At 32.0% G+C, this 20,943-nt stretch overlaps 1 protein-coding gene and 2 pseudogenes across 3 annotated transcripts; 2 read left to right on the top strand and 1 right to left on the bottom strand.

Annotated features, from left to right (window-relative positions):
- Window positions 1–441: 441 nt before the first annotated feature.
- LOC130498055 (cystathionine beta-lyase, chloroplastic-like) lies at window positions 442–1,284 on the bottom strand (annotated as a pseudogene).
- A 402-nt stretch (window positions 1,285–1,686) lies between these two features.
- On the top strand, window positions 1,687–4,971 carry LOC108833677 (origin of replication complex subunit 5). Of its 3 annotated transcripts, XR_001946732.2 has the most exons (6): window positions 1,687–1,842; window positions 2,344–3,162; window positions 3,252–3,665; window positions 3,765–4,089; window positions 4,202–4,355; window positions 4,804–4,971. XR_001946732.2 is itself a non-coding variant. In XM_018607088.2 (5 exons), exons 2-5 carry the CDS (start codon window positions 2,357–2,359, stop codon window positions 4,250–4,252), a joined length of 1,596 nt encoding a protein of 531 aa, XP_018462590.1. In that variant the 5' UTR covers window positions 1,687–1,842; window positions 2,344–2,356; the 3' UTR covers window positions 4,253–4,556. The 3 variants fall into 3 exon arrangements, 2 of the variants coding, with proteins under 2 accessions (XP_018462590.1, XP_056846719.1); XM_018607088.2 differs by lacking the exon at window positions 4,804–4,971 and having other exon boundaries at window positions 4,202–4,556; XM_056990739.1 differs by lacking the exons at window positions 1,687–1,842; window positions 4,804–4,971 and adding an exon at window positions 1,955–2,058 and having other exon boundaries at window positions 4,202–4,556.
- A 2,348-nt stretch (window positions 4,972–7,319) lies between these two features.
- LOC108833679 (lysM domain receptor-like kinase 3) lies at window positions 7,320–8,950 on the top strand (annotated as a pseudogene).
- The last annotated feature ends 11,993 nt before the right edge of the window (window positions 8,951–20,943 follow it).

The raw sequence follows: 20,943 nt of genomic DNA, 5'->3' as shown, positions 1-20,943 counted from the left end.
TAGACAAATACCTGTACTAGTGATTAAATAAGTACAGATCCGGCATATTCTGGTGCAGGTGTCATGGTTTGTTCCATGTACTTGTTCTTACCTAACCTGAAACAGAATTTTAGGACAAGTTGTTCACTGGGTCCTCTCTGTTATCTCTTAACAGAACAAACATCTTGTTTTTTTTTTGGCTTAAAAGAACAAACATCTTATTGAGAGTTGTGTTTTACTTTGAAGAAAGATCTGTACTTGCATAGTCATGTTCTACCTTGCTTAGGTTGGCTTTGAAGTCTATTACCAGCTGGAATACAGATTTTACAAGGAATCCAACAATAACTAGTTTATTTGTTTGATATGTTCTCAGCCGCTTCATGGTTACTTACATTGATTCTTACTTCAAGAACCTATGAAAACAAAACTGATACAAGAATAAACGGTGCTTCTTTTCAGAAGCTAGATAGGACCAGTTTTGAAGGCCATATCAAGATCAGAGATCAAAATCATCAGCATCTTCAATACCTGCAGATATACGGACAAGATCTTCCGTCAAGCCTCTGGCCTCGCGTACTGCTGCAGGTATGCTTGCATGTGACACGAAGCATGGCATATGCTTATAAGTGACTTAACACTCCCTAACAAAAGAGAAGAAAGTGCATGAAATCAGAATCAGAATCCAGCATAGTACACTTTCTTTACTCTTGGATGAGAATACAAGTACATTGCGATTTTCCTCGTGTTTTCCTGAATATTTTCACCATCTAATGTAAGTAGTGAAACCAACAAAGATGAGAGGAATACAAATCCATTGTCTATAAGTAAGTAGAGGTGTTGCTTTTCTATACGAAAGGAGCTAATCCAGAAACCTTCTGAGTTTCAGAGCAAATACAACTCCCTGGCCAATCTGAAAATTCTAACAAATGAGAATGTAATAAGAAAATATCTCAAACACTTGAAAGCAGTAAAGACAAGTAGAAGAACACACACTTTTCGTCTTTTACAGCAGCAAGCACACCCGCCATCACATCACTGTGTCCAGCTATAAATCTAGTGCATCACATTATCTACAAAACCAGACAAGTTCTGAGAGTTACAACGAAACTCAATAGTAAGGAAATATGAGTTTTTTTTAACATATCAGCTCCAAGTTCTAATGGCCGAGAGAGCAGTGGTGACATAATACTGTTGTCTACCGACACAAGTGCACCTTGAGCATGAGCCACCTCTGCTAGTTTCTACAAACCAACCAAACCAGAAAATCAATCAAACACTACTGAAAAATCATCTCACCTTGAGCATGTCGTTTCGGTATTCACAGAGAACTAACTCTTATATGGGAAATTTGTTGTCTAGGATTTCTTGGAGATTCAAGCCACACAAGCTTTTGTCCGAGGACCAATATCAGTAGCAACCTCGTCTAAACTAGTTGTGTTTTTACTCGTCTACAACCATCAAATGGAATCATTAAACTTGTAATTATAAAAGAGTTGGCCTAGTAGTAAATGAGTTATTGCTGTAACTACCACTATCCAGATTCAGTTCACATTTATATTGGGAGGGATTCTATGCAACGTTTGGACTGAAACTACCTTTTCTCGTACCAAAATAAAACCTGCTATTATAAACATAAAAAATTAAAAATAATGATTTCCGAAAACTACGTCGTTTCGTTGTTTCATTGGGAAGACGCGACTTGGGTGGTTTTTCACTCTTTACTTCCGCTAAAGTCGAGTGTTTCTGGCTGATTTTCTCAAAAAGAAACCCTAATTCTGCTACTTCATCTTCTCGGCTCTTCTCAATTCGTCTACCTCTTTACCTAATCAGAGGACACGCCCACTAATCGCTCGCGATAAAACGGTACGAATTCGAATTCAATTTTGGTCGTGGATTTTTATACATAGGATTTGGTCGTCGTATCATACTTAATGGATTATAACTGTATGTACTGGCTTGTGACATGATGAACAATATGTTTGTTATTTAATAAATGTTCACTCTTTTATGCGTAGCTCTTCCAGTATCAATGGTGTGCAAATTGTCTACTGAATGCTGTTTTTTTCTTTGTGTATCTCGGTATGACCAAATCATCGTGCTTTCTCTTTTCATTCGCATTCGCAGCTTATACTGTTACCTAATAGCTGTGTAGTTTAGATTCTCGCTTTTGTAAGTGAAGACTGGTTAGTTGTAAGTAGTGCTCTGCTTCAGTGAGGTTTTGCATCATAGTCTTGAAAATGATTCTCAGTGCCTCTATTTCTCCTTCTCCTACTTGTTCTTGATTTGTTTTGGTCCAAATCAAAACCAATTTTTTTATTTGTTTTGGTCTACCTTGTTTGCTCACGTTCTGTCTTTTGGACATAGGTAAAAACACATCATGACGAGAGAAGAGAGTTCGAAAGTCACTCGAAGAAGCACTAGATTCTCATCTTCTTCTGTAACTGTTGAAAACCCTGAGCCCAATCCCTCCCACCACCCACCAACCGTTTCTGATCTCACATTCGGAGAAGAATCCATCACTCTCGATGCTCTCCTCTCCAACTTCCCAGGCAGACGCTCTCAGATTCTCGACCTGGTTCGTCTCATTGGCCCCTTGGACTCCCCTGCTCTTCCAGTAATTGCATACGGCGACGCCTCTACTGGCAAAACAAGTGTTGTTCTTCAGGTGTTCAGACATCTCAATCGCCCTTTCGTTTACTCGAGCTGCCGTACATGTTGCACTCCCCGTATCTTGTTTGAGTCCATCCTGAATCAGTTGCTGCTGCATAGAAAGTGTTCATCGAATGGGTACGCTAGTGCGAAACGATGTGATAAGCCGTCTGATTTCGTCAACTTGCTTCGCGAAGCGCTTAGTAATGTGGTGGAAACACTCAAATCTACTAAACTGGAGAGAAAATCATCCATGGGGAAGATGGTGTACTTGGTAGTTGATCATGTGGATCTTATCAAAGACTGGGACAAAGGGGCAATGATTCTGCAGTTTCTTTTCGGTTTGTATTCGGTTTTGAAGATGCCTCAACTTGGTATCGTACTTATCAGCGGGTTGTCACCAGATGTGTATTACTCAAACGTGGGATACACTGACCCTCTACCTGTTTATTTCCCTGAGTATTCTGAAGAGGAACTTCGTCAGATCTTCTTGAAGAATCAAGTTAACAAGAAACTATACTCAGCATTTCTTGAGTAAGGCATGCTTTCTCTAACCATCACCACTCATATGGTTTTTTTACTAATTCGGTTTCTTTCTGTGTGTGTGTGTGTGTGTCAAACAGTGTTGTACTGAGACCTCTCTGTAGGGTCACCAGGAGAGTTGAAGAACTCTCCACTACCTTCTCATCATTGTTCAGAAAGTATTGTGAACCGCTTGATGATTTAGCGATTTCACCAAATGAAGATCTGAAGAGAAGGCTGTATAGCAATCTTAAACCGCATATTACTTCCTGTCTAAATGAGATATTCAGGGTCTCGAGCCGCCCTCATGATGGTGACACCAGAGGCGAGAGAAGGCAGAAAGCTAGCTACAGTTGTGAGAAAGGTGAACAACTTGAGATGTTGGACTTCCATATGTCTACTTCAGCAAAGTACCTCCTCATTGCAGCGTTTCTTGCTTCAAGAAACCCAGCAACGCTAGATGCCTCCATGTTTGACTCCACAGGGGGCATGGATAATCGTAAAAGAAAGCGCAAGTAAGTCTAAAAGATCAGTATCATTGTTTTTTCCGTGTGTTCTCGTGATGTCTTTGAATAGAATCTGATGTGTATTCTTGATGATATTTTCCCCTTCAGGGCCTCTGAGAAGTCGATGGAGAAGAAGGAAATGGCAGAGCAGGAAGCAGTGATGAAAGGTCCTGGAAGCTTTCCACTGGAGAGACTGTTGGCGATATTCCAGTGCATTGCCTCTGTAGGAGATTCTTCATTTGGCGATGATGCTGAAGAAGAAGGAGAAGAAGAAGCTACTGGTTATGACAAGGAGAGTAACAATATGATGTCTGATATTCTGCTTCAAGTGTCGAGTCTTTGTGATGCAAACTTCATAATCAAAAGCGGAAGCTGTCCATTAGAAGGCTCTATTAGGTACCGTTCCATGGTGTCTGAAGATCTGTCTCTGAAGGTAACACACTTTACTTGCAACTATTGTGTCAAATAAATAACATAGGGTGATATAATAGATTATGCTTTGATGCACCGTGTCTCTGTGTTTTTGCCTTTGATTTGGTTTATAGGTTGCGAGAAGCCTCAGCTTTCCACTGTCCAAGTACCTGTACAGAAGATAATATGTTGGAGAGGATGGTCTATATTCCTGGAGAAGACACCATGTGGAGGCCATGCATCTTCCTAAGCTTAAACCCTGTGTAGGCAAGATCCTCTTGATTTTCGGTATGGGAATTTATTTTATAATACAAATTTATTAAGAAATAATTAAGAATGTGGTCCAAAATTTTTTTTTATTATTATTCTAGACGAGATAAGTAATTATTAAATCAGTAATTGTATTTTTTTCTAATTTCTCATTGAAACTGAAGGTAACACCATTCACGGATGGGCGTTGATTGGATTATTAATTTTGATTGAAAACCATGATGAGACTTTTACAATTTGCACAGTTGTATGTTTCTAAATTTTTAATGAGACATTAAGGAATGTCCAAGAAACTCAATTGACATCACAATCACCGTGATCACATGAACAAGAATAACTTGTTATATAATCTTTTTGCATAAATTTCCATGAAAGGTAAAACCGTCATACACCCATGTCATCGTGTACGTCACTTATTTACTGAAGATTTTCTTTTGTTGACAAAATTCATATGGTGCTGTTTCAGATCATCAACACGTGTCCGCATTCTCTCCGATGATCTGATCGACTTGCGTGAACTTGTTCCTCTTGTTCTCTCAGTGGATACGGACACGAATAGATGGACCTTTATTAGTTTCACTTTTATCTTTTGCAAGCTAATGGATTCTTCGTTCATTTTGTCTCCATGAGGTAATGGATTTGATCTTTAATACATGTGAGTAGGCCACACTACACTAAAAAAATACAAACCAATAAACGATACTTCCTACATTTCACAAAAAGTGTCATTTGATCATTTTTTCACATATTAAGAAACTGATTAAAATTCAATAGCATTTGAAATAAATTTATTTATTTATAAGATTAATTCATCTTGCAGTTAATATTGAATTGAAAATAAGTGTAAGTTACATCGAAATTATATAACAAACATATTTTGCAACAAAAAAAAAAGCTAAAGTGAGAGTAATAGCTATCCAAAACAATTATCTTGATTTTTGCACAGTAACTAATGCGCAGTTAACATCACTAACCAATACTACTACTATTCCTAACCCCTTTTAGGACAACTCAAAAAGGTAATCATAGTTCCACCAGGACAACATATACTTTATCGTTTTGATATGTTAAATATTAATTTACAACTAAAAAACAAACAATACAGCTACATTATGCCATACATGTTAAATTAAAAAAAATATTTGTGCACCAAAGATTACGGGTCTAACTAGTGACCACTTTAAAAATGATAGGAACTATAAGAAAAAGAATCTAAAGGAATGATAAGAAATTAATTAAAAGGAAAAATTGTAGAGAAGAAATGTAACAAAATGTCATGGTGAATGGTAACTAAACAAAGGAACAAAACTTTAAACAATAAATAATTTGATAATTAGCTATAGATAATAATAATGGACGTAAATTAATCAATGCATATGTATTCTTCTTTTACGCATAATAAATAATCTTAAAATAAAGGTTGACCAAAAAAATTAATCTTAAAAGTATAGTTTACCTCCTTCTCTTGTTTCTAGATGAGTAGGGTTATATGAAAAAAAAAGCTTGATGAACAGATATTATATAGAAGAAGACAAACCACGTATATTGAGAAGTTGGTTTAAAATGTCAGTTTTCTATAAATTATTTGATATGTTAACATATTAATATATTTTTACCAAATTTTTTAAAGTTTTTCCTTTGGTTCCTTATCTAATTTGGCATGAAATATATTTCTACTCCAATTCCTCGTGAAAGAAGGAAAATAAGGAATTACTAATTCCTGCAAGTAATGAATTTTTTCTGTGACAGGTAAAAAAAATCAGGAACGTAGCATTCCCTGCCATTCCTTTCCTCAATTGTTGTCACCAGTTGCACCCTACAATTATTATTAAGAGTTTGGGTATCTTAGGGCAACTCCATTAGTGAACCCCATGAGAAGGGTTCACAAAGTATTTTTTTATTATTTTTTTTTCTGTTTGATTTTTTCTAAAAAATATATATATATATATATATAATAATTGGATTAATTGTAGGCCGTCACGTGTTGTTGAGCCCACGAAATAGTCATGAACTCGTTTCATCCGAGAGAGACTGTGAGACTGAGTTCTTCTCTGTGTATTATTAAAATATTTTTTTTTCTTGGGAGCAGTGTGATACTCTTCCTTGAGACTCTAAGAACATCATTATCCCTAAACCCCCTAAAGGTCTCTTAGTTAATTTTTAATAGTTTTTAAAGTGTAAAAGTGAGTTATGATACTTAGAAAGAGATTTGAACATTTAGATAGTTTATTGCAAGTCTCTTAATTATTAAAGTGTAAAGGCTATAGCAGAACAAATTTGCATCAAATTAAAGATCGATCCTCCTCACTTGCCTCAGCAGTCAGCATTGGTAGTGTCTTGTGTATATCACCGCCTAACACACAACTCACACTTTTCCTCTTGCTTGATTGTCCACTCGTGTCAAGCTCTTATCCGTTGCTGTAAACGTGTTTAGCAACACAGAGAGATAGCTCTGGTTCAAGTGCTTGAAACCCTTCCAGGCTGTTGTATCATCTAACGAGAGCATAGCATGAATGTCCTAAACACAGTTTAATACAGTAAAGTTTACTGCTTTGATAACACCAACGATAGCTTTACAGTACCAGGTTCATTGGTATCTTCATAACCTCAAATCTAACTAGCAACAAATCGAAATCAGCCAAATTGACCTAACTATCCAAGGATCTAACCATGTGTTAGTGGCCGAGTGGTAACGGCCGTCCTGCAAAGTCCACCATTCAAGGGGACGCGGGTACGAATGTCGGCCATATCGAATGTCACAGCATGGCCACGGAGTGCTTTACGCCACTTAAAGGTATCAGCAAAGGCTGGCTCCGGGTCTAGGGTGATTACGGGCCTCCGGGCCTTGAACATCCTAGTTAAAAAAAAAAAAAAAACTATCCAAGGATCTAAGCTAAGCAAAAACAAACTTCATGAATCATACCCACACAATAAAGTTTACTCTTTGATAACATCCAACCATAGTTTTACAGTACAAAGTTCATGGGCATCTCCATAACCTCAAATCTAAGTAACAACAAATCAATATTACCCAAATGGACCTAATTATACAAGGATTTAGGCTAAGCTGAGCAATGAAAATCAACACTTTATTATGGCCAGATTAGGATTTGTGAGATGAATCAGAGAAGGAAGCTTACTCATATCCTCTCTTCTCTCCCTCTCTCTGTTTCTTCAAAGTTCAAAACTTTGCGTCCGGATCAAAACCGCGTCCACCAAATCCGCATCCACCAAACCCATGCAGTGGCCGCCATCCTCCTTTCTTCGCCGTCAAATTCGACGTGATCGTCGTCGTCCACAGAATCGAGGGTCTGAATTCCGATAACGCCGACTGCGATCAGCGCGCCGTGAGGAAGAGACCCGTCGTCGAGATCAAATGGAGAGGACCCAGAGCGGTGACTCTCAAACGCTCCGTCGAGCGGAGTAACACAAAGGAAGGCCAATCAAAAGACGGAAAGAGGAAGAAGGAAACAACACGTGTCCTTTAAAATACGTCTGTTATTCTTCCAATTTAGGAGACGTATTTTCACTTATTACATATTTTTGATTTATTTTAATTCACTTTTACATTAAGAAACCGTGTGAAACAACTGCGATAAAGATGCTCTAATGGAGATGAGTTAAAGAGTCCTTAACTAAGACAGCACATCAACCTCCTCGGGGCTTCAGTATCCGATCACATCTACTATCTACTTAGTATACAAACACGTCAACTGAGCCTCTCTAACCGACTGCTTAAGAAACCCTAAGAACCCTAACTTCACCGTCCTATCGAACTGGACGTCCAGGATCCAAATCGAGACCGATCGAGAATCTTGTTCACAACCACATCAAGAGCTCGGCGGTGATCGTTACGGAGCCGGATTTCAACGCGAGGATCTGCCACTTCGGGACCGCGCAGCTCTGTGGGGAGACAGACGGGTCGACGAGAGGCGTTAGATTCGAGGGAGTGAGAGGGTACATGTCGCCGGAGTTTCAAGATTCCGGGGTCGCGACTCAGAGGTCAGACGTGTTCGCTTTTGGAGTTATGATGCTGGAGCTTCTCTCCGGGGAGGAGCCGTTGAAGTATAGGTATGATAAGTCGACGGGGGATTTCGAGCGGACTTCGGTGATCGAAACCGTGAAAGCGGTGGTTGACGGTGGTGGTGATGTAGAGGGGCAGCTGAGGAGGTGGATTGATCGGAGATTGGGGGATTCGTTTCCGGTGACGGTGGTAGAGAAGTTGATGCGGTTGGCGTTGGAGTGCGTGGAGGATGAGGCGGTGAATCGGCCTGAGATGGGAAGAGTCGCCGGAAAGATATCGCAGTTGTATTTGGAATCGGAGAAATGGTCGGCCAATATGAAACGGCCAGTAGATATCACCGTCTCCTACGCCTCCTAGATGAGGAATGTGATGCATTCGATTTTATTTTATTTTTCGTTTTTTTCATAATTTGTATAGAAAAAATTTGGAGAGATAACAAACAAAAAGTTGTAGTTTTTAAGCACATAGCAAAAAATGTTCTAATCTTGCGTATAAACTAGAATATATACCGTGCTATATTTTTATCTTCCTATTAAAATCTCATTTACTTTAAGCTTTTGGAAACATAATAAATCAAATTTGTAACTCCACTTGTCGATGATTTGGTTTTGTAATCGCGACATCTTTATGCTTTGAAGGTTGTTAATTCAATATAAACGGATTTGTGTTTTGTGGTCGTGTGGCCTGAGACATATAATATGGGTAAGTAATTAAGAACTTGTTCCGTTTCCAAACGTTGTTAATTTCTTTGATGTGAAAGGATATGTGAAGACATCAAAAGTCAAAATGATGAACAAGAGAAAGCTAAAGGAAAAGTAGTAAAAGCTAGTAATGCAATATCTGATTTAGAGTCGAGTGGATGAGGGTTTTAAAGTCAAGAAGACACATGAGTTACGAGGGATCGATGACACATTAATGCGTTTGTAAACAAAGACGTGAGGTTGAATTAAGAAGTGATTCTAAATGTAACTGAGAAGTCAAAAAGTGTTTTGCAGTGTAAAATTTTCTTTCTTTCAGGAGACATGGTTTTTTTGCAATTTGTCTTCACGTTAGGCTTAGTTTAATTCGTAGTCTAAAGGCTTTTTATTGTTTAGCTATTCGACGCACATGAGCCCCGTCTGTTTGGTAGCTGGTAGTACCATTTCTTCGTTGTGAATGATAAAATAACAAAATTATAGGTGATCTGAAAGATTATGAAAACATAAAAGATTCGATCAAAAGAAATGAAAACAACCAACGCGTGTTGGCCTAATGGTAAAGGAACTCCGGCTGAAGTGTCCGCCCTGGATTCGATCCGCGTTGGCCACGAGAGTTTTCACATGGGCTCCTCTCGTCTTTCAGACCACTTCGCGTAATCAGGGGTCCTTAAGTGGAGGCTTAAAAATCCTGTAATGGCATGGGCTTAGGTCCGGTGGGCTAGTCGATCACGCTTAGTGGTCGGATACTGGATTATAAAAAAAAAAGAAATGAAAACATAAAAGATGTAATGCAAATAAGTTTGTTAAAAATATTATGATCGATGTATGATTTTGGGCCGAATCCATCTTGATGTAACTGCTCATTGGGCCTTTCAGTTAATGAAAGAGGCTGATAAAAATATATAAAAGATATAATGCAAATTTTGATTTATTTCTATTTACATTATGAGATGACACTGCAGCATGCCGTTAAAATGCCTGTGTTATTTATATTGTCTACTTAGGTTAGATAGTCACTTTACTTAATTATTTAAATTTTAAGATTTACAAGTTTAAAAATAAATGTTATCATGTTTAGTTTTAGCAACCAACGGGAATATAAAAGGAGGAGAGGATAAGAGATCAAGTCGTTCACAAATAAAAAAAGGGATCCAGTCAAAATAAGTCCACATCACACATCCCTTCACACACGCTAAAAGATCAATGTCTTGTCTTGTCTTGTCAAATTATTTTACATCTAGACAAAATCTTTCTCCCGTCTATATATACATACATACACTGATGCAAAACACATAGGATCAACCCTGAGATTTTATGTATAGTAAACGATTTAGTATGTGTTTAAAAAGACGATTTAGTATAAAAAATATTTACTTTTTACAAATTTAAAGAAAATTTTCATTTTTACTCCATTGTTGGTACTATAAATCATGTTTACATTCGTTAAAAGAACATTTTTAAAAAACCTTCTTCATTAAATATTCAAAATACTCTTATATTCTTGCTTTATAGATATATAAATATAAATAATTATTTAAAAATAGAATAAATAAAAAAATAATCAATAGCTTTTCTAATTGGAAATTTTTCAAATTCAAACTTTTTTATAAATATTTTATTTTTGATTTCTATTTCTGAAAATTGTCTTTTAAAAATTAAAATAATTTTTTGAATCTATTTTTAAAGTTTAGGTATTTATTAAAATCATAAACCCTATATTACAAAACACCATTCTTTCTACTCTAAACTCTAGGTTTAGATTAATCAATCTTAGAGTTATAAGCGTAAATTTCTATTTACCTCTTTAAGAATAAGGATAAACAAAGTTAAACTAAACATTAAAAGTAGAATTAATAAAGAAATTCAAATATTCTTTTTGAATCTATTTTTGAAGTTTAAGTATTTATTAAAATCATAAACCATATATTCCAAAATACCATCTTTCTACTCTAAACTCTAGATTTAGATTAGTTAATCTTAGAATTATAAGTGTAAGTGTCTATTTACCTCTTTAAAAATGAGGATAAATACAGTTAAGCTAATCATGAAAAGTATAATTAATAATGTGGTAATTTTGACAATTTTTCTAAATTTAAATGTGTCTATATCGACGTGATTTTCATCAAAACGAACTAGAAACGATATACTAATTCTTTACTAGCCCATGATCAATAGCACCATCAAATAAATTTTTAGATACAAAATTTAGTAAATAATCTTTTAAGGGAAAAAATTTACTATTACTTGGCCAGTTTCAATGTCTATACGTTTACATGGTAGTTAAATAATGGTCGATTTAGCTATTTTAACATTAATTGCAAAGCATTTTAAACTTTGTTCAGCAAGTGTAGTAATGAGTCTATTTGTTATATTAAATGTGCTCTTTTGACATCGACAAGATCGATAAATAAGATATAGGGATGATTGGAATTAGCGGTAAATTTATGTTTTTGACTGTAGAATTTAATCTGTAGATATATTTGCTGTAGATTATTTTGATGTAACTTTGTAAAGCACTATTTTTTTTGCTTTGAAAATAAAGTTCTCTGCAGACATATTTTGATTTTGTAAAATTTTTATTTTGCTGTGAGAATTTTAAAGAAAACAGAATTCGATTATTTGACATATATAGTTCTAAACTAAATTTTGATTATCCAGAATATCTACACCTGCAACCAATAATCCACTATATAAGAAAAATATATAAGTACGATACTACTTCGTTAGTTGGACGGGAAAACAAAACCATTCATAAGAAGAAACTAGATTTTGACCCGCGCTTCGAAAGCGCGGGTATTATTTTTCACTTTTATAAAATATATTATTTGTTTGTAATTATTGAATTTATTTATTTTAATAAAAAAATTTATATAATAAATTCGACACATAGAGTGCCTCTGATAAACTATGTATTTCTCTAATTTTGTTTTATTCGCTCTTCAATCAACATATTTATTTGGCTTGTTGTTAAAATAAATGATTATACTTTGATCTCTGCACCTCCGCGGATGTATATTTTTAAAAATATGATGATATTTGTTTTTCATGTAATTATTAGGGTTTGACAAAATGAATCTGAGGAACATAACTGATACCAATCCGTAAATATAGTACCAAACCTGAACATAAATTGATTAAATATTCGAATTATTCAAAATTTTGTTAGTTAGAGAACCGAATCGGATCCAAACCGAAGTATTCGTGTACCTGAATTTATCTAAAAATAGATTTATATATTTATATATTAATTATTTTTGTATTTAATGTATATAAAACATCAAGAATGATACCTTTAAATTGGTTTAAAATACTTGAAAATATATATAGATAGTCAAAAACAAATATCTGAAATAGTTAAAGTATATTCAAATCACCAAAAATACTTAAAATAATTATTGATTTTGTATCCAAATTTTTAAATCAAACCAAATGATATGTTAATCTTAGGTATTCTGACATATGTTATTTAAATTTATAGGTAATATATTACTTTATTTATAGATTTTGAGAAATTTTAAATATATAGTGATTTAAAATTTTAAAAATAATTTAAATATGTTATCCAAACCCAAACCAAACCCGTAAAGATCCGAATCAAACTCAAACAAAAATTTAGAAACATCCTAATAGGACTGAAATATTTGACCTCGAAAACCAGAAACGCAAACTGATCAGAACCAAACCCGTATGGATGTCTGAAAACCCATCCTTAGTCATTATTATATATCGTATAATTTCATCATATAATTAATCGTATTTTATATGTACCATCATATAAGTAATGATATAATTAATAGTATTTAATATGTATCATCATATAAATAATTACATATATTATATTTTAAAAATTTAATATGAAATATAAAAACCATAATTTGAATTGGTATTTCAAATTGGGCTTTGTATTGTATTTTTCTTATATATATTGACAACATTCTTTTATAATGGACTTAATAACTTAAGCCCATTATTTTTTTCTATTTAATACTACTATCTTTGTTTCCAAACAAATTTTTTTTTAAAAGACTACAATCCATGTTTCCAAACACACCAATTTTTTTTAATACTCTTATCCAAGTATCCAAACACACCGAATTTGTACTTCAGCTTTAATAAGATAGACTAGATTTTGACCCGCGCTTTGAAAGCGCGGGTTTATTTTCCTTTATTTTTTTTTTAAATTGACAAATATTTAGTAAATGTCATATTTTTATATATTTGTTTTTTATAAAAGATTTAAGCTTTTTTATTTTTCTTTATCGTGTTTCATTTTAAAAGAGTATAGACCAGAACACAATATTCGGACCCGAAGAACCAACCCGAAACCGACCCAAAAATCAGGGTCCCGAACCCGATCAAACCCGGGGTAAATATCCGAATGAGTTCTAAATTGCTATATCCGAAGAACCGGTCCCGAATCCGACCCGAACCGAGAACCAAATGAGTACCCGAAGATATCCGAAATATATCTAAAAATATATGTTATAATTATATTTATAATTATTTTAATTTTTAATTAATTTTATAAGTTAACTATAGTAGTTATTTTCAGTAATTCGAGTATTTTTGGATAAAATATGATAGTTTGGATAAAAATTTACCCAAAAAACTGTATAAAAAGTATATTTTGGTTACTATTGAATAATCTGGATACAAAAATTTGAACCGAATCAGATACTTTGGTTACTTTAAGTACAAATAACTGAACCCGTTAAATACTTTGGTTATTTGGTTATTTTGCAGGTTCTTATGCATGAGAACCGAATCCACTCGGACCCGGAAAGACCCGACTCGAACCCAACCCGAAATTTTATAATATCTGAATGAGGTTTAATTTCAAAACCCGAATGAGGTTTAATTTTAAAACCCGAAAAACTCGATATCTGAAAGAACCAATCCGTACCAGAATGAGTATCCGAACGTCCAGGTTTAGTGAGTATTTATGTTTAGAAAATTAAATTTTATTTTTTAATGAATTAAGTTAGTATAACTCTGATATATTAATTTTATTATGTGGTTAATTTTTTAATAAAAAAATATATACTTTTAATAAAGATTTATACTTTTCAATGAAAAAATTCAATTTTTTTATGAATGCTTAAATTATATTAAAAATAAAAAACATAATAATTAAGTTATTAATTTTTGTTCACTACACAAAATATTAAGAATGGTTGAAAATAAATTATTAGAATTAGGGAAAAAAATAAGAATTGGATCTGATTTCTTAATCAGCCCAAATAGCCCAAGAGAGATGATGTGGGCAGTGGGCTGGATCAAAAAAAAATAACCCAATAAAAATGAGTTATTAATATTACTTGATTGCCCTTAATGAAATAAGCAATGTGAGTTAAAGAAAGGGCATGTTTAGTAAAAAATCCAAATGTGCTTGTACTTTAATAGTATAGATGGTTATTTTTGTTACAAATATCCGAACCCGTTTTAGATACATTGGTTATTTAGATATTTTTAGGTTCCTATACATCAGAACCGAATTCATCCAGATCTAGAATGATCCAACTCAAAATCCACACATAAGTTTATAATATTCAAGCGGGACTTGGTTACCAAAAAAAAAGGATACCCGAAAAGAACAACATGTACCTAAATAGACAGATAATGTTCATGTCTAAATGATTATATAAATTAATAAAAACTGTTTTATGTGTTTTGCTAAATTAAGTGAAATAGAAAGAGTTTTTTTATCAAGTAAAATAATTATATGGAGTGGAAAATTAAGTGACAATAAATGTAGCACATTTTAAGTATTTTGATTTAAGTTATTATTTTATTCACAAAACATATTTTTGAACTATGTTTTTGGGTACGTAATTTTCCACCGATTGTAACTAAAATAAAAATATTTTAGTAAAATAAAATAAACCAAATGTTTAATCATATGTAAAACCTAATTATTTAGCATTTTTGATTTTATAATTGGCACAAAGTTAATATTGATTAACTAATAAATAAAAATATGCAATATTATTATTATGGTAATATAATTAATGATGTAATTTATTATTAAGGTAATATAATTAATTAAATTGCTAAACTAAGTGAAATATGGAAACACAATTAATAGATACTACTATTCAAGTTTCCAAATATTTCATTTTTTATAGTTATAACCAAACACACCAAATTTTTTTATTAATCTTATCCAAGTATCCAAACGCACCGAATTTGTACTTGAACTTTAATAAGATAGATGATTATCAACTACCTCACTCATATTCAGATTAAACATATGAAAGCAATATAAATCCATAGGACCAGGCCCGGTGTTGAGCACATACTCAAGATACATTTGAATGGGGCCTATAATTTTCAAATTTGATGGCCTAATATTTTCACAGTTTTTATACTTTGTTAACATAAGAAATATAAAATGGATTCTAATCAAACATGTAACATAACAAAATACATACATGTAACATAATAAAATATTTGATGGTTTTCTGTACTTTAATAAAAAGAAATTGAAAAATAATTTTTAGAGCTAATAAAATTTTATTAGTAGTAAGGATATTGTAAAGTTTAATTTTTAGATATCATTTAAGGTCCATATATTTTTAGTTTCGCATTGGACCCGCAATATCTCAGAACCGGCACTGCATAGGACTAAAAAGTTTTGTGGGTGTCATCTAATACGTCGTGCAATGATAATCTTTTTTTTTTGGTCGTGCAATGATAATCATTACTCAAAAGACTCGAATAAGTATTTTCTTGAAGTAGTTTCAGTTGAAATTATTGAAATTATTAGAGTAATAGTTTGGTGGTTCGCAGTTCTCTGGATAAATTTAAGTTTTGTTCGGTGAATTGGTGATAAGACAATACGGCTATACATACGTTCTATTAATTTCTAAAACAACCGTTTCGTGATAGAATTAAATGTTAGATCTTCTCTTCATAAATGAGGTATTGACTTAGAACAGAGATCCATGGAATTTAAAAAATCCAAGTATAGTGAAACATACTAATGTATTGAGACTATCATATAATATATGGGTTGTAAATTCAAAAATGAATGTTCGTAATATTGTTTTTGCATGCAATTGATTAGAAAGCTGATGAGCTTGGTCGAGAAGCAGGTCGATGGGTTGCAGATAGGGTAATAACAGTCTCAACAAGAACAATATTATATATGACCAACTAGAAGATCTTGTTCCATGTTTTGAACTTCTTAACAGTTAGAGGTAAATCTTCTTTATCCAGACAAAAAGCAGCTGAGATTTACTGTTTCACCGCTTGTCTTCTTGTTCTTATTCCTTCTTTCATGAAATTACATATATTTTATTTATCCATTTTCAATACTAACAAACACTTCTTCTGTTTTTTTGCCACGATACTTAGCAGCAGAACTGGAAACTCCAGCTATTCTTGTCTCTTTCTTTTCACACATACACTTCCGTAAATATGAGTATAAATGCAATGTTCTATAAACTGGTTTAAGCTTCGGACTAGACGACAAATCGGTCATACCCGAAACAATTTACTTAAAAATATTATTTAAGCACCTTAAATCAATTAACACCATCTTAAATTAGTCAAACCGGTATAAATCAGTCTAAATGATCTATATTAGCACAACTCGATTAAACAAGCAATAATGTTATTGAAAGTCACAAGTTTGTCTGCGTTTTTTTTGTAAATCTTATCTCTCTATTTTATTAGTTTTGGTGAGTGCTAGGATTATTAAGAGTTTTAGTGGGTTTAACGGTTTGTGACTTTCACATGGGTCAATTTTGGTCTGAGATTTATTCTAGTTTTTTTATATGGTGTTCTGTTTTCCCATAGTGAAATATTTTAGTTATACTATACTAACTATTATGGCAGAGTTCTAGCTAACTTCTAATAGAACGTTCCAGTTTTTAATGATGTAGTGTTTCAGTTTCAAGTGTTTCAGTTGAAGATGACTTTGAGTTTGACTAGTGAAAATTATCTTCGTTTAGAATTAGATTCATGTCATTTTCTTCTTGAAAGCTGTCATCGAACTGGAAGAAAATATATACGAACACTACATATATATACACATAATAGTGGGGAATAGGAGCATACACATGCACACACAACAACGCGTATTTGATGGCTGCGACTTCTTTCAAATAAACAAAATCTAAGTTAGTTATAATGCAATTCAAAATCGGAGTTAGCTTCAATTCATTATGCTTATCGTAAGCCTATAAAGCATTGTCTACCACCACAATACTAGATAGGACAGTAGCAAATACCGATCACGAAAAGGGATTGGATATCAACTGAATGGTCTTAAAAGTGTAATGAATATCAGTACCGATTAGAGCATTTCTAACACATCCCTATATTTACCTTTATATGCTATAATAAAGTAAAATATACTCCATCACATCTCTTTTTCTTTCCCTGAAATAGAGATTACTATTTTATTTTATTTTTTTTCTTTTTTATAGTTTTTATTTTAAATTATAACTTAGGAATTGCTATTTTCTCCTCTATATTAACATTATTCTATAATAGAGACATACTTTTTTTTATTTACACTGTGGTTCTTTAATTTTTTTGTGATTATAGCTAAAATACATGTTTATTTAGAAATACATTATTTTACATACAAAACCCAATTATATTTTGTTTATATAATATTATAAATTTTTACATTTATTATTTTATGTGAAAGTCAATTTTTTGAACAAATAATACTTAATTTTTATACTTAAAACTAAAATTATTAATTATAGTTTAATTATTAAAAAGTCCACATAGATTTTACATATTGATAACATATTTAAGTTGAAATTAAATATTGATTAATAAAACATATTAAAACAATTTATTATTCAGGTAAATTTCTTCCGGATTTACAAAGATCGTTAGAATATTGTCCAAACGAAATGGATGGACATAGAACTTGTTGAGTTTATTGTTGGTTACTTCAAATATCAGATGATGAAAATAACGGATTCCAAGAGTTTTTAAGTCGATTCAAAATATCAAAGATAAAAAAAAAATCATTTCTCATTTCATAATACATTAACTGATTATTTATGAGAAAATTATAGTAATAATGATGGTTAGATAATGTCTACTTTGTTTAATTATTTTTGTTCAATGTTTTTGTAATAAAATGTTTAAATTAATTAATATTGCACTTTTATGAAAAAATTACAAAATATATAATGAATGGTTAATTTTCAACATTTATAATTTAAAGAGTGTTAATTGTAAAATTAAAAAATAAATCTTTTAAAAATATTTTTTTTATCTTTTTAGAGAAAAAATAGAAAAATATATTGAAAAGAAACTCACATCTATCACAGAGTTTCTTTATTATAGAAGAAAACATAGAAAAATACATTAGAAATGGTATTAGAGTGTGATACTCTTAACTTTTCCTTTGATCTCGTAAGGTGAAATAAAAACTAAATATCAGGAATTGGGCAATTAGTTTAAGTTGGTGATAAAAATCATTTATTACTTTTTGTAAAATGATTACAATATCAATTCATAACAAAATATGAATTATACAGTCTTAGCAAAACCCTAGGATCCGATAAAAGACGCAGTGGCGGACCCAGACTCTGGTTTAACATGGATCAAAATTTTATATGGATTTTAGGTCAGGGAAAAAAGGTAAAAATACTAAGTCAACTGGATATTAAAATCTGGTTTAGGGAGGTTAGAAAGAAGACTTAACCACTAGAACTAACGTTCTATTTTACATGTAAAAATCGTTTTATACAATTTAAGAGGTGTCAACTAACTCATCATTAATACATGTGGATCTACCTCTAAAAACAAGATCAACTAAAAGTAAAATTGTTATCATTATAAAAGAATTTTAAACTATATACAGTAAAAATTATATAAATTAACAATATTGAAACTATAGTATTATATTAATTTATAGAATTATTAATTTGTTAAATTCTTATTTTTAGAATATATTTAAAAAATAATAATAATTGATTTTTATTTTATATACATTAATTAAATTATTAAAATTTATTTTTTACGTTATATTATTGTACGGGACCTACTGATATATTCGGTTAGTATTTTAAATTTATTTATGCATGGAAAACATTTTTATGCAAACAGTGGGATGAAGAGAGAAAAAATATGAATGAAATATTTTTTTTGATAAAAAGAATGAAAATTTACATTTACTTGGTAGAAAGAAAGAAAAAGACTGAAAAGACAAAACAGACGTCAAATCGGATCTCTATCTTATCATACGACTGCCAGTGCTTTCTTGTGTTATCATCCTTTTTCACTAATATTTTCCACTTTCTCTCACTATAACAAAAACTAAAACCAATATGTACAAGTATAATAAGATAAATAGATTTGGAAAAAAAGAAAAACAGTGAACTAAATAATAAAATATAAGCAAAAGGAAATAAAGGTCACCCGCACGTGTGTTCCTGACTGAACTTACAGTGTATGTACAATTCGATGAATATTTCATTTCAAGGACTTGATTGACCAGACGGGAAAAAAATATCGTAGCAATATACTCAAGATTTGTCAAAACATTTTAATTTTCTTTTGGTAAAACAAAACTAGTAAAAGAAATTGTGTAAACTTTTCAACAAGCGAAAAACAAGAAAATTAAGTGACGAGACATCCGCATACCGCATATGATAAACACGTTAATGTTTATCTTCTCATAGAGATAAATAGCTAATGTATTACAATGCAATTCTAATGTATTTCCATTAAGTTACCTAGCTACATATATATGGGGGAAAATTTGCTTCTATACCGCAAATTGCATACGATATTAAGTAAATGCCCTAGTCAAAAACCAAGAATTTTAATCTCTATTTTAACCCTACTAATCTAACACTGAACAACACATCTAAACTGACACCCCTACGTTGTTTTTTGCTCGGGTTCACTCTCCCACACACACAACTTGCTAGGTGTCTATTTTTTTAAAAATATGTGTGATGAATTTTATTTTCTTAAATCATTTTTTCTCTCGTATTCTCTTTCATCTCATGGTTTCATCTTCTCCAAGCTCTTTCTCTTTCCATTCTTTGTGTTCTTGAATTTTTTTTTTGTATAGACTATTTTTATTCAAACTTAAATTTCTACTTGTTATGGATTTCTTTAGAGACCTATTGATTAAAACATTTACAGTGTTGATTATTTTGGTGAATTTTTTTTTATATTTGAAATCGAGACTAGCCACTGTGTTTGGGCTTCTTTTTCACCTGCGGACAGCACATGTATGCGTCGATGGCTCGAGCTCAGCCTTCGTCGTTGTCCAAATCAGCCTCACCGAAGAGGTGGTTGAAAGCTTGATGACCAACAATGGTTTGTCCTCAAATTTTGCCTCTTTTGTCCATTTAACCCCAACACTTTAGGAATTGAATGCATAAATTACACAAGTTCATAAGTGATCTTCTGGTAAAATTTTCACTATGATTGTCTGAATTTGAAATAAATTTATGCATTTTGTAGTAATGTTATTTTAATGTTAACAAATCTTGTATCATGTTACAAAATTTGTTAACTCACTAACATATTTGGTAACATGTAACAAATGTTTTAACATGTTAACAAAGTTTGTATCTTGTTACCATTTTTGTTAACTCGCTAACACATTTTGTAAAATATTGGTGGTCAAATTATTGATGAGTTATAATGTAGTTCTATCATAAACCTAGTAAAAATTGATGTTATTTTAATGTTAACAAATTGTGTATCATGTTAGCGAGACTATAGTTGATGTTATTTTACAGTTAACAAATTTTGTATCATGTTATAAAATTTGTTAACTCGCTAATATATTTTGTAACATGTTAACAAATTTTGTATCTTGTTATAAAATTTGCTAACTCTCTAATATATTTTGTAACATGTTTAATGGTCAAATTATTGATCAGTTATAATG

The sequence above is a fragment of the Raphanus sativus genome, chromosome 7 (genome assembly GCF_000801105.2).
Source record: "Raphanus sativus cultivar WK10039 chromosome 7, ASM80110v3, whole genome shotgun sequence".
NCBI lineage: Eukaryota > Viridiplantae > Streptophyta > Magnoliopsida > Brassicales > Brassicaceae > Raphanus > Raphanus sativus.
The sequence above is the reverse complement of the archived record's forward strand: the minus strand, read 5'-3'. Positions and strand labels throughout refer to the sequence as shown.

Coding starts and splice junctions, on each gene's coding strand:
- LOC108833677 (XM_018607088.2), top strand. CDS start 2,357: ATGACGAGAGAAGAGAGTTCGAAAGTCACTCGAAGAAGCACTAGATTC. Junction 3,163..3,251: donor CTATACTCAGCATTTCTTGA/GTAAGGCATGCT, acceptor TGTGTCAAACAG/TGTTGTACTGAGACCTCTCT. Junction 3,666..3,764: donor AATCGTAAAAGAAAGCGCAA/GTAAGTCTAAAA, acceptor TTTCCCCTTCAG/GGCCTCTGAGAAGTCGATGG.